This window comes from Branchiostoma belcheri, unplaced genomic scaffold (genome assembly GCF_001625305.1).
Source record: "Branchiostoma belcheri isolate BF01 breed outbred unplaced genomic scaffold, Haploidv18h27 scaffold58, whole genome shotgun sequence".
Classification (NCBI taxonomy): Eukaryota; Metazoa; Chordata; class Leptocardii; order Amphioxiformes; family Branchiostomatidae; genus Branchiostoma; species Branchiostoma belcheri.
Window position 1 is genome coordinate 1,607,788 of NW_017804220.1, and position 14,125 is coordinate 1,621,912.

General features: G+C 38.8%; 1 protein-coding gene across 1 annotated transcript in view; it reads left to right on the forward strand.

The window, feature by feature from the left end:
* LOC109481882 (vesicular glutamate transporter 3-like) overlaps positions 1-14,125 on the forward strand; it is a 70,246-nt gene that overhangs the window by 18,026 nt on the left and 38,095 nt on the right. Inside the window, exons 2-4 of the mRNA XM_019784513.1 lie at positions 11,907-12,075; positions 12,783-12,911; positions 13,672-13,790. Coding sequence (XP_019640072.1) covers positions 11,907-12,075; positions 12,783-12,911; positions 13,672-13,790 — 417 coding nt within the window. The remainder of the gene's footprint in view (positions 1-11,906; positions 12,076-12,782; positions 12,912-13,671; positions 13,791-14,125) is intronic.

Here is a 14,125-nt window from a genome sequence, read left to right on the forward strand (position 1 = left end):
TGTTAACTGTTACCTGTTCCGAATTGTTTCTGTACTTGTTGTGAGGGCTAGCCCTTTATAATAGCCTCCGGCTAGTTGGGCAGTCCTGGCTGCATACATATGTATATGTGTTATCAGCCTAATAAATCAAATGAAATCAACGTATCAAAGATTTCCGCATGTCTGTGTATAGCGAGCATTCTAAAACAAAATGCGCTCCATCTTCTAAATATTTATCGTTACAAACAGTACACATTCTGTCATGTGGGGAACTTTGGTTGTACCTTAGTGCCAACTTCAATACATGTTTCCTTGTCCCGACAGTGTAGGTAATATCTGACAGACATTTCGTTTGACACAGAAAAATGTCAGATCTAGGATCACGCCGACCCCGAAAAGGTTCCACAATTTCTCCTTGCCATGGCTTGACCTTATTTCCGTATATGGGCATTCATAAAACTGCAATTTTCGTTCGATATCTTCTGAGCATATTCATACTCATTTCTGCCTTAAACACATTTTGGCATATTCGTTGGAAATGTGTATTGAGTGCGTATTATTATTTTGCATAGCGTTCTTGCATTTTCTTTCATATACTGGTTGCTGATGTATACATTATTTTGTCTATACCTCTGGTACATTATATAGCAGATATTGATATTTTTTCTGAATACTATACGATCTCAAAAAGTCATTGTTTTCGAACTACGTTCTGGTCTTTGACAGAATTTCTGCAATTTCTGAAATATAGAATAGTTACACTACGAGTATTGCAGTTAGCAAAATCTCTTCATGCAAATATTTTGAACGCATAACAAATATGAATTTGTTACTTTTTCACAAGCGTGCGTTGGTACGATGTGTTATAGAAACGAAGTATATCTTAACACATCTTGTTTTGTACGAATATATCCAAATTTGAATTTTCCAGCATCAAAATTAGATAATGCAACCTTCAAGAATTCAACCTTAAGACGGCTTCCTACGTTGAATTTAAAGACACCCGTCTTGCGTCGTCAGAGGAAGACTAAATGAGTTATCACCTGATAATAGTATGGGAAATACTGGAGCTCCCAGGGGTAAGAAAAATGCTTGTGCAGGGCCGCGTGCTATGTAGCGAGCCTGGGGGCCAGCGAAGGGGAAATATTCCGTACAACTATACATTCTGATGTTCAACTAAAGATGTTACCTTTTAATAGCACCCAAAGCGATTTCAACATAGTAAATCTGGATTTTCAAAGTCAATATTCTCGTCGTTTTTTAGTGTAACACTGTACGTTGATTCAACCAGGGGAAGGGGGAAATATTCCGTAAAACTAAACATGATGATGTTCAACTAACGATGTCGTCTTTTTAAGGCACCCAAAGCGATTTCAGGACAGTAAATCTGGGTTTTCAAAGTCAATATTCTTGTCGTTTTTTAATGTAACACTGTACGTTGATTCAATCAGGGGAAGGGGGAAATATTCCGTACAACTAAACATGCTGATGTTCAACTAAAGATGTAATCTTTTTATGGAACCCAAAGCGATTTCAGAACAGTGAATCTTTATTTTTAAGTCAATATTCTGGTCGTTTTTTTAATGTAACACAGTACGTTGATTCAACCATACCATATAGCAGGCGATAGCATAATGCTATTTCTATACCTGTGAGGCAACATTTTGATGTCGCTGATTGAAAAGAAGGCTGTTTGTTTCGTATCGTAGTTTCTAGATAATTACGGTGGAATGAAAAAAAAATAAGGGCGAACGAGACTCCTCGCGTAGCTTGTATTTGAAATATTTTAAATGCTTGACTTTCTCTTCAGGTATGTTTTGTTGCTGCCCTGAAATCACATTTGATGTCTTTAGGCACATATTTTGTTCAGATGTTCATGTGGCAAAAGAGTATATATTTTATAGAATGTGGTTATACGGGTGTGTATTACTGTCACGTTCATTGAGAGGAAATTAACCATCTCCTCTCCTCTGCTTCTCTATATTTTCCACCTCGTTTATATTTTTGTCTATCAGATATATAAGGTTCGGTGTTCAAAATTGAACGCAATACTATTGCTAGATGGATCATGTTTGATGCCACGGTTAACGCATCTTGCAGTGTACTAAACCTTTTTATAAGTATAACAAAAGAAACGAAATAGACTGTTGATGTTTATTCACCGTTAAAACGAGCTCATCACATTTTCTACCCCAAAACGATACTATACTGTCGGGCATATATAAATGACGATCTTTATTGTACATTTTCAACATTGGGCTAGTATTGATAAGGTAACGTATTTCATACGCGAAGAATATCACATATTGTATTGAATTGTTCAAACATATTATGACATCCAAGCACTACGATGTAAATGAAAAACTATGTCAATTTGTTCAGACATGTTTGAAAAAGAGAGAAGAGATCCTGTAGATAGATCCTGTTGTTTCTTCTACACTTGTACCCAAGTTATCTAACTCAATGCATTTGGTCCATGTAGGGCGTGAATATGCAATAAAGTTCATGGTCATTGTCATTGAATGGTGGAACAAGAATATACCTTTTTGTTATTAAATAAGATAACTTACACGAAATGACATATTTTTATACCATACCAAGGTGCCCTCCTCTATCACGACCATAGATTGAGAGGTAGCGAAAGATCGGCGAAACTGATACAGTGCAAAACCACTCTAGGTCCTGCTCTAAGTGCTCCGAAAATAGCCGTATCTTTTTCGTGTTTATCCTGGCAATGGCAGAAAAAATGGACCTGTGCATCAGATAACATCGATGTGGAGGTCTAAGCGAGTCATGTCGTAGACTTTACATACAGTAGCGTAACCAAACATCTAACAACAGTATTACCTTCGCCAAGAAGGTTATGTTTTCAGTAGCGTTTGTCTCTGTGTGTGTGTGTGTGTGTGTTTGTGTGTGTGTGGTTTAGCAAGATAACTCGAGAAGCAGTGAATGGATTGGAATGAAACTTGGTAGGTGGGTAGGTCTTTACGAGACCTAGAAATGATTAGATTTTGGGCCCCCTGGCGGCTTTCCTAGGTAATGCAGCAGAATTTCCGGTTTTGATATCTCGTGATCCGGACATGCTAGGGTCACGAATTTTGGATGACAGATAGCGCTTGGGGTAGGAAAGAACTGACATGAGTTTGGACATTGTATATTCCATGCAAATGAGGCGCTTATTTACAAAATCAACGATTAAAATTGTATAGTTCGTCAACCGCAAGGGTTAACATCATTTGGCGAAGGTATGAGATCGTGGAACTCTTGTTATACATTAGAATTGAGTCGTTATGCTTAGGTCACATTTCTAAACCGGGGCTCGACCGGGCTGTTTCGATTAAGGAGAAATCACTAATTTATATCAATAATATACGCAAATAGTTCCAATCGTTGTTATTTTTCAACTTGTTTGATATGTCTTCTATATCATACTTTTCGTTCCATAAGACTGCCCTGCCGCGGGCCCTGGTTTTGAAATGTGAAATCAGCATTAGTAAGAAAACCGTCAGCGAATGTCTGATAAAAATTAACTTGCACAGCTGATAAGGACGAACTAAAGGTCTGGATACGACTGATACAGGCTTTACATACAGTAGTGCAACCAATAACGTATTAAGTAACATAATCAGTGTATACGCAAGACTACATAATTCAGGATTATATAGTGCGGTTAGTAAGGAAATCGTCAGCGAATGTTTGATAAAAAATCAACTTGTGCAGCTGATAAAGACGAACTAAATGTCTATTTATACGATTGCAGTAGGCTTTACATACAGTAGTGCAACCAAATAACATCATCAGTCTATCCGCAAGAGTACGCACAATTCAGGATTATATAGTGCCATCAGTACGAAAATCGTCAGTGAATGTTTGAATTCTCTGACATATAGTCAAATCAAAATATTTTGCAGAACAATTGCATCAACAATAGACTATTTTAATCTTATTTTTTGATACATGATATAGCGGAAAAGTGCGCTTTACATTGTCCTGACACGCCTTCTATGTATATATATATTTGCTTAAGTAATCAGATATTCAGGATTATATAGTGCCGTCAGGAAGAAAATCGCCAGCGAATGTTTGAGTTATCTGACATATAGTCAAGTCAAAATATTTTGCACAACAACTGCATGAACTATAAACTATCTTAACCTTATTTTTTGATACATGATATAGTGGAAAAGTACGCTTTACATTATCATGACACGTTCTCCCTTTTATTTATATGTATTTGCTTAAGTAGATAGATACAGAGTTGGGGCATAATAAAAGTACGTTGAATATTTCTCTACTTGTTCCATGTAATGTTGTTTTGTTACATGGACATGTACCTGAAATCTTTTCCTTTCTCTATAATAAGAAGGACATATTATTAGGAAATGGTTTTCATCTTTAATATTGCATTTGCAGGTGGAACACATTCTCTTTTCAGCGGGTATATTTTTGTGACGATTTCTAAGCAATTGTGCAGCGATCTTTAGCCTTGTTCTGTTGATCGTTTTGATTTCTTTGGAAATGAGGTTTTGATTTGACAAAAGATAATTCTCAAGAAGGTACCAAAAGTAGTCATCATTTTGGAATATGTTCTAGGTTTACTAGCAAATGTTCCTTATATTTTGTCTCCAATTTGAAGAAACATATTTGGACATGTTCGCGGCTAGGATATCGATACTGGCGGTACGAATCTATCCAATGGACGCAAAGATGTTTTCTTGACACTGGAGCAAAACGAAAAATCGGCGAATGATCATTTTTGCACATCTTAGGCTTATCATACATTGCAGCTAAAATGCAACGGTACTGTGCTTGGATAGGGACTTCGGAATTTACACACGTAGGGAATAGAACGGTAGATTCCAACATACAGATATGCTGACATCTTCTCTTGATTGATTTTGGCTCACATCTTTGTAGGTTAGCCACAGATGGCGGTATTTCCTTTGACGGTTTTTCTGAGGAAATGCACGAATAACATTTTAATGGATGTATCTTACCACAGAATTATGACTGCAAAGCTTGCAAACAAACTAATCAGAAGATGTCGTCTACAACTTATCATAATTTCTTTATACTTACAGGCAAAGTAACTATTCATATTTTAACTACCCAAACCCCACTACTTTAGGAAAACATGGGACATTACGACTTCCATGGACTACCCTTCAGACATAAATGTAGACATAGTTTTAGACAATAAGCTTTTAGTATGTGGCTTTTGCAGTTATTTTGTACTCTGTTTCAATGTTCTGTTATCCTTGTTACTTGCAATTAGCCTTCGGGCAAGAATTTTTAATAAACTTATTGATAATAATCCGAAGATAATATGTGCTAATAAAGAGTGCTGTCGTCTTTTTCTCCTTGCGAACTATATGGTTGATAATTCTTTCTGAGTGAAAACCTTTGCCCACAACTGTCAAATATTAGAAATGGAGTTTTAAACTTTACATTGCAGGCAGGACATTTGATTTGATTTGTTTTGACTTCTACTAGTACACCAAGTTCTTTTACTCATGTACTCCTTTCTTTTCTTTTTATTATTGTTGCGAGTTTTATGTTACTTTCATTTGTATATGTAAGTAGAGGGCCTATAAGTAATACCATGCCCGAATCTGAAAAATATCAAATATAGATAAAGTGAAATAAAACAAACGTTGATATAGATAATGAAAACACCCACAAAAAATATTTATAACATGACACAAGAAGAACTTTATTGCACGACACTTGCACATGTTACAATGCATGACAAGAATATTTAAAAACAATAAGGGATAGAATAACAAACGTATAGTGTTACAATCGAGTGGGGCAAATCATAATTCTCTGTATTTTTCATACTAACAAAGCGGCCGACATCTTCTGTATATCCCAAATTTTGCATTGTAGTAATTGTTCCATCTGAAGATAAAAACTATGTTAAGGAATACACCCACAAAATTATTAAGTCAAACCCAACAGAATTAGTACCATGTATATGTTGTACAATGTAGTATAACTTATACCTTTGTACATAGTCCCCCATTTTTCATACATGTTGTTTGTATTTGCAAATAGCTCTCGGGCATGTATTTGCAATAAACTTTCAATATTTCGATATTCCACTTGCCATAGATTATAAACATTACATGTATCAAAATGCCATGATTAAAAACATGAGACACCCAGACGTTTGTTCTATCTAATTACATGTTCAACACCTACACCGTGAAACTAGTTCTCGCAGATGTCAGCAAATTGATGTCTGCTTTCAAACCCATTCCGAACACGTTCTCTGCCGCAGCCTGTCAAATTAAACTCCGGCAAGTGTGCTGTATTTTGTAGCCTCATCGGACGTTTCCGTGCCTGAGATTCGCAATAAAGCCTGGAGACAACGCGGGGAGCATACCGAACAGACTCCGCTTATCTCACGGCTGAGGGTCCGTCTCATTTCACGGTTTTCAGACGGGTTAGGCCATGCTGATTTGATTATATGGATGGATTCCTCTGCGAACCCCAAAACTGATGCGAGCGTGCGAATAACTTTTTCAAAAAAGAAAAGTTGCTTTCATTATGAAATCTACGTGGTCATGAAGATTAAACAAATGACAACAGAGTATGTTATGGCGAATAATCTACTCCTAATTTATTTACATTTTCGTCTTTTTCGTTTGATTTTGGCATGCTACGACATTAGTATCGTTTTTCAATATTTTATTTTTGTAACTTACGGAATATATTTGCTCATTTTGCAACTGTTTATAAATATAAAAATCCCAGCTATAAGAAATGTTGCTTAACCACAGGGATGCAAAGCTGATATTGTAAATTTGTGGTAGTGCATAGCGACTTTTACGACAAGCCGGCACATGCTGGCCTTTTGTGGCATTTATGAGTCGGCACTGTACTGAGTTCTTGAGTTCCGTGGAGCTTCAGCAGCCTGGGTGCCATCTTCCGTAGTAACCGCCGGCTCTATATTGTCACTAGCTACCATGGACTACGGAGGATGGCACCCAGGCCAGAGCCTCCCCGGAGGTGATTTTTTCTAGAACAGGCGAAAATCAATGCGCGCGTGGATGTCATCCATGCAATTGAATCAGTGTGGCCTAATAGCTAAACGTGACTTGATGACAACAGCGCCAGACATCAATGTAAACGACTTCGTGACTGTGCAACACTTCTTCTCAGATCTTCCTCATAACAATTTCCCTGTTTTATTACCAGGGTGTCTGTATCTGTATACCCGGTATAACCGCCCTTCGGCGTAACACACTAGCTTCGCAGGCACGCGGCGCGGCGGCAGCTGGCTGTATCACACCGAACGACTTGTTACACTCAATCTTTGCACATTTAATTGCAGGAGCTGTTTTAAGCTTTCTAGTGATGATGCCCGAACTGTGCTTGGTGGCAACGAGTTCCATTCTACGGTAGTTCTGGGGAAATACGAGTTTTTGAACACCTCAATTCTTGGTTGATAACTCTGATATTTGAAGGCATGGCTGTTTCTTGTTCTCTTCTGGGCTAGGTGTCTGCCAATTTGTACCCTGCGGGGTATTGTTTGGTACAAGAATTTGCAATCATAGCTGCAACACTGTGTATAATTTACGGTGTTTTTTAATTGCTTGGTATAGTTGTAGCGTATTTGTATTTATTGGCGATGAAACAAGACATTACAATGGTCAATTAAGAAAGGCAGACAAAACTGTTAAAGGCTTACCTAAAATAATTGAATAGACGCAATACAAGATGATTAAGAAAATTAGTATCCAAGATAAAATATAAATCCTGCAATGAAAGGAATATACGTTTCTATCGTAAAACTGCTTACTCTCCAAGCAGAGGTTTGGTCTTCGGTTTATTTTTGAGGTCTTTTGGGAGTTTTTGTCTGGCTTTCATTTTTTGTACTGGTATTCCTTCTTGACCTGTTTTTGTACGATATAATATACATAGCTAGTATTTTTTAATACTTTTCTTCAGATATTTGTGTGGTAATTTGATACTGCTCCACTGGTTTCATACTGTCTTTCTAGTTCGATACAAACATACATACATACATACATACATACATACATACATACATACATACATACATTAGCGGCCTATCAGCTCTATGCCAGCAACTCTCCGGTTCTCTCTGTCTAACATGACATTTCCTAATTATTCGAGTTCTATGCTAGTGTCTCTAGTTAATGTATCGGTAAAAGTCAGAGTTCTACAATGTACTCGACCTCTTTGCTTCCAGAGAAGGACAGAAGAAACGATTTCCTGCTTAGCTCTATAATAATGTCCTGCAAAGTTTACCCTGCGGTGGGTGAGTTTTTGAGACAGCCTCGGAAGGCCCCCTTAGTTCGGTTCTGTCCTGTGGCCACCCGAAGGTCTGCTTGGAAAATATAATTTACAGGGTTTGTTTTATAATCGTTTTCCCTATATTCTTAATACCAGCTTTGGACATTTAAATGAAGTAGAAAAATTCATATTTCTTATGAAATTTTCTATAACTGCGTCAAGAAGCGAGAACAATTTGAACATGTAAATAGTAGATCACATTAGTATGTATTGTTTAAGTGTCATTGCTGTATGCTTTCCCTTGTCTATTCATGACCTGTACTTTGCTTGTTATAGCACAAACGTATAATAAAGGTCTTTCATTCATTTATTGTTCCCACCCTCTCTATAGAATTAACATCCTATACGTAACATACACATGCATAGCATGTTCACGCATACAAAGCCAACAATAGATTGAACACGTCTTGCTTTCATATCCATACAATCCCTGTTGCTATTCAGTGGTTCAAAGCACATATTGACATCATGATAAACAGTGAGATTTGTATACTGAGGCTACATAATGTGTATTCGTGAATATGCAGAAAACTGCAATATATATAGCCTCTACCAGGTACCGCGGATCGCTGGAAAAATAATAGAAATTGGTCGAAATAAAGGGATAGTATACCATACAAGATCCCGGGCCATAGAAGACCCAAGTGGGTCGCGAATTGGTTCATCACATTGGCCTGATATTCTCCGGTATACTATCTCTTTACTACGGCCAATTTCTACTATTTTTCCAGCTATCCGCGGTGCCTGGTAGAGGCTACGATATATATAAAGGGCTGCTGAAACGAAATAGCAGTAACAGCGGCACATTTGGTTTGCATGACTCCCCTATCTGCCCTATTGATCATGTGAGGTCTCAGGGTTTGGTTGGATTTTGAGAGGCGTCAGGGGGTTTAGACCTTGCGTGATCCCGGCCTATTGTATCTAGAAATGTGCATATATCTAGAATGGGTAAAGCTCCTGTAACACATAGCCTAAAATGACCTTCCGAACGTGTGGTCGTGTCAGTGGCGTAAGGGTAGAGTGTTCGGCACAGACCAAGAGGTCCCAGGTTCGAATTGTTCTGGATACGGACTATCCAGAACTCAGCCTGAGTTAATAGGTGACAAAACACCTGCCACGGCACCCGTTAACAGGTGACAAAATACCTGCCATGCCATCTGTTAACAGATGACAAAACACCTGCCAGGGCATCTGTTAACAGGCGACAAAACACCTGCCACGGCATCTGTTAACAGGTGACAAAACACCTGCCACGGCATCTGTTAACAGGTGACAAAACACCTGCCACGGCATCTGTTAACAGGTGACAAAACATCTACCACGGCATCTGTTAACAGGTGACAAAACACCTGCCACGGCATCTGTTAACAGGTGACAAAACACCTGCCATGCCATCTGTTAACAGGTGACAAAACACCTGCTATGCCATACGTTAACAGGTGACAAAACACCTGTCATGACATAAGTTAACAGTTGACAAAACACTTGCTATGCCATCTGTTAACAGGTGACAAAACACCTGCCATGCCATAAGATAACAGCTGACAAAACACCTGACATGCCATAAGTTAACAGGTGACAAAACACCTGCCATGCCATAAGATAACAGCTGACAAAACACCTGCCATGCCATAAGTTAACAGGTGACAAAACACCTGCTATGCCATCTGGTAACAGGTGACAAAACACCAAAACAACCACTTTTTTTTATTATTCACCACTTGTTATGGCTTGATAACTGAAAATGGAGGCTTCTTATTGGTCGATGTCGCCTACTACATGATAATACACAATGAAGAAAGCATTAATATAAACACCCTAGCATGTCCTGTAGCGAGGGAATGTTTTCTCTCTGTAAATACTCGTGAAAATCTTTATTTCCAAAGTTATTGTTGAGCTAAAATCACCCTCTATCCGCCTCTGTGTAACATGCCTTGTACTGACGTCAACTTCGCGTGCGAGCTAACATTATGGTACTGCTACCTGAGGTCTCATCTTACAATAGTGCCGATTTTTAGTCTTTGAAAACCCGCTAAGAACAGGTTTATGCCGTGACGTCAACTTCTTACCAAACCAATTACGTAGTGCATTTTTATTCAAAACATGTAGTGACAAGACGTGGTGGCGGCACACTCAAGTTACACTTATATTCATGTCGCCACCAGACAATACGTAGTACATAAGACAACCAAAGCAAGAATTAACATTTGAAAATAAATACAATAATTATTCAATGAACAAGTGAAACAAATATATATATACTAACAGGACTGATCAAGATATTACAAAAAGCGATTGGATTCTAACAAAAATGTCTGTACATGTAGTAATATTTGAATATTATACGTTGTTGAGAAAACGTCCAAAGTAAATGTACCAGAATATCATCTGAAAGATCATCCAATTCAGTAATAAAGCCAATTAGTGTTTTCAAGCTGCCAAAAAAGGGTATTTCACTGTTGAGTGTAGTTGGGGGAGTGTAACAATAAGTGAGTGCAATTTGAGTTCTTACTAGAACGTGTGGCCCAAATTAGAATCCAACGTGACGCATTATACAGGGGTTCTATATACCAATCGGAAATGTATAGACTATTGAGATTGTATTATGTATAGACGAAGACGTGCTTTTTCAATTATACGGTGTATCCGGTATATCAGATAACCATATCAGAATGCGCCAGATTTTTTCATCAATGTTGACAAAACACATTCCTGCACCATGACGTAATAACATTCTATATGTGCTCAATGTTTGTTTTTTGCGTCACCGGATGTGATACTTGTATATGTGTGATACTTGTGTATGTGAGAAGTACATTGCTAATGTAATTAAAACGTTCTAAACGTTGTACGGTCACTATCTTTGATTCTTCTTAATTTATAGGAATAGAAGGAGTTTTAAATCGTTTAATTAATAGATTAAATCTTGGTTAAAAAAGAAAAAAAGAATTAATGTTACGGAAAAGGTGTGTCGAGATGCCTCATTTTTCCTACATAATTGTATACATCATTCATCTTCCGTCAACGGAATCTTTTTTTCAGAATTTGCATCAAACGGCCAGTAGAAGCTGCAACAACCTGTGATAATGAAAACATTCCTACCTATAGAATGTGCCATTGTTCCTCCGGTTCTTCTTTGAAAGCTAGGCGGGGAGTTGTAGCGTTTTTTTTCCGGCATCGCAACAGTCAGCCGCTGCGGCGTTCTCTACCGTACGGTTCTGACAGCCGAGGCCCACTTCTCGACAATACCTACATGTAAGCCTGGTATCCAGTCTTACGTGATTGGGGGTATTGGGGTGTTCAGGCAGGTTGTGTCTTCGGGGGCTGTAATAGCTTCCCCCGGTCCGGTAGGAGAGTTACGCTAATCAGAGACAGTATGCTTGGGGATTTGGTCCCCCCCCCCCCCCAACAATCTCTCGTGAAATACACACCGGGAAACCTATGTGAGGCGGGCGGGCCAGAGCTCTTACGGCCCCGACCACGATCAGACTGGATACCAGGCTAACATGTACATGTACGCAGCTTTGTTGTTATGTTGTGAGAGAGAAATTTACCGTGCTGCTACACATCTCTAACAGTCAGATGTCTGACCGTTTGTTCAGGGCGTTTAAGAAAGACACAGACGAGAAGGGGCTGGTGACGCACGATGAGGCGCAGGCTCAGCACGAGGAGGACCACCCGGAGCTGGCCAACCTGCCACCGGGAGAGGACGAGAAACGCCCCGGGCCCTGCGACCGGACTCCGTGCGCCAACTTAACGAAACGATATCAGGTACACTTTGGTTTATAACGGCATGGTCTAGATAGGAAAATATATCAGAGACGATGCAAATTCCCCAAATGATTGTAAAAGCTCCATACAACACACTATATAGAACCGTAGTTATGTATCTGTAACAGTACTGTTGTGCAATAGATGAATATATAATATTAGTCTTCCTTTGCGTACAGTTGGCAATTGTAAGATTCAAGTGCCGCATATGTAGTGCAATTCTGACAGTCACTACTTTACAGAGATCGCGATTGCTACCATTTATTGTTTATATTTATATTATAGATATATATAATATATATTATAGAACTGTTTATATATATATATCTAATACCACCAAAAATGTACAGAATGTACTACAAGGGTGTGGACAAAGTAGACGTGAATGGCTTTTGTCTGTTTTCAAACCACGGTTCAATGGCCATTGTATCTATCGAAAAGAATCGCTGGGACGGTATTTTTAACGGAACACTGCACATGTAGCTTCGTTCTTCTTGCAATTGTTACCATCGGTTGACGATGGACAATAGCATTCTGTAAGATAGGACTGGATTGAAACCCAGAATGCGGAAAGGCGACAGCAGGATGTAACTGTGTAAGCATTCTTGTTCTTCTAGCTATACGAACCATTGCGAATAGAAACATTTTAACGGCGATTCTGTGTGTGGAAGTGACAGTACCGATATATTTTTCCTTTCTCTTCACAGATCGCAATTCTGTCGTGTATTGGGTTCATAATTTCGTTCGGTATTCGTTGTAACATGGGCGTGGCGGTGGTGGACATGACCAACAACGTCACCGTGCATGTGGGAGAAGGGGAGAAGCCACACATCCAGGTGAGAATGACCTCTGACCTCAACGCCATCTTGGTTTTGGCCGCCATCTTGTTTTAGGCCACGAAATCTTGTTGTCATGTTTTGAACATGTTTTGAGTTGAAAACCGTTTAATGAACAATGTTTTTAAAAGTTCTAAATAGTGCCTCAATTCGTCCATGTTCAGTTTTCTCTAGAGAAACACCATATACAGGAAAAGCCTAACTAAGTATGTTTTTAAACATAAAAAAACAACATTTAAAAGAAACATATGTACCTGAATTATATGTATCCCATATTTGAAAACAGCATGACACATTGAAACACCAGGCCAGACATTGTTGTTTCGTTTCGTTTATTGTTGTGTTCTGGCAGGTCACATATAAGTTCTTTGTTGTATTGCTTGGGTACAACATGAGATATGACAAGTGCTAAAATCTTTCCTACTTTGTATCTTTGTAATCATACTACATTCGCAGACATATAACATAATATTGTTTTTTCTCCGTTTACACACGGCTGTCTTCGTAGTAACTAGTGCTGTAGCAGACACACCGTTGTGTTGGATTTCATTATGTAGCAAGTGGCAGAACAGAACTGAGTTTTCCTGGCTGGTCACCATATAAATGTGTTTGAGTAAGAATAAACAGAACAGTAGTGTTTTGAGCTAGACAAGCCCCAATGTGAAGGAAAAACATTGCGAGATTGGCAAATGTTACCTTTCTGGTTATGATCATCATAATGATAATGATATCGGTGGTATATTTTTGTTTTCTCCGTCAGAGGGCCGAGTTCCACTGGACACCGGAAGCCATCGGCATCATCCACGGCTCCTTCTTCTGGGGATACATCGTCACTCAGATTCCGGGCGGTTACCTAGCAACTAGATTTCCCGCCAACAGGTAGGACCCGTTGCCTAGCAACGCCGCCATGCTTGAGTGAATGTGTCAAATCTTGTGTTTTTAATTGGGGTATAACAAAATAAAAAAAGGAGGAAAACTAGACAGAAGAGACAAGAGATTTCTTAATCATTTTCTTTTTTTTTTAACTTTTCGACGTGAAAGAGGACAGAAAAAGGATGTCAAGACACAGGTTACTGTCCAAGTGCTCCCACCAAGCCACAACTTGACACATCAAAATAAAATAGATACATAATACGGCAGACATCTCACAACGAAATACTGATACGACGAGAGGGGGACAGGGGGTTAAAACCGCAAGTGCAGCCCCCCCCCCC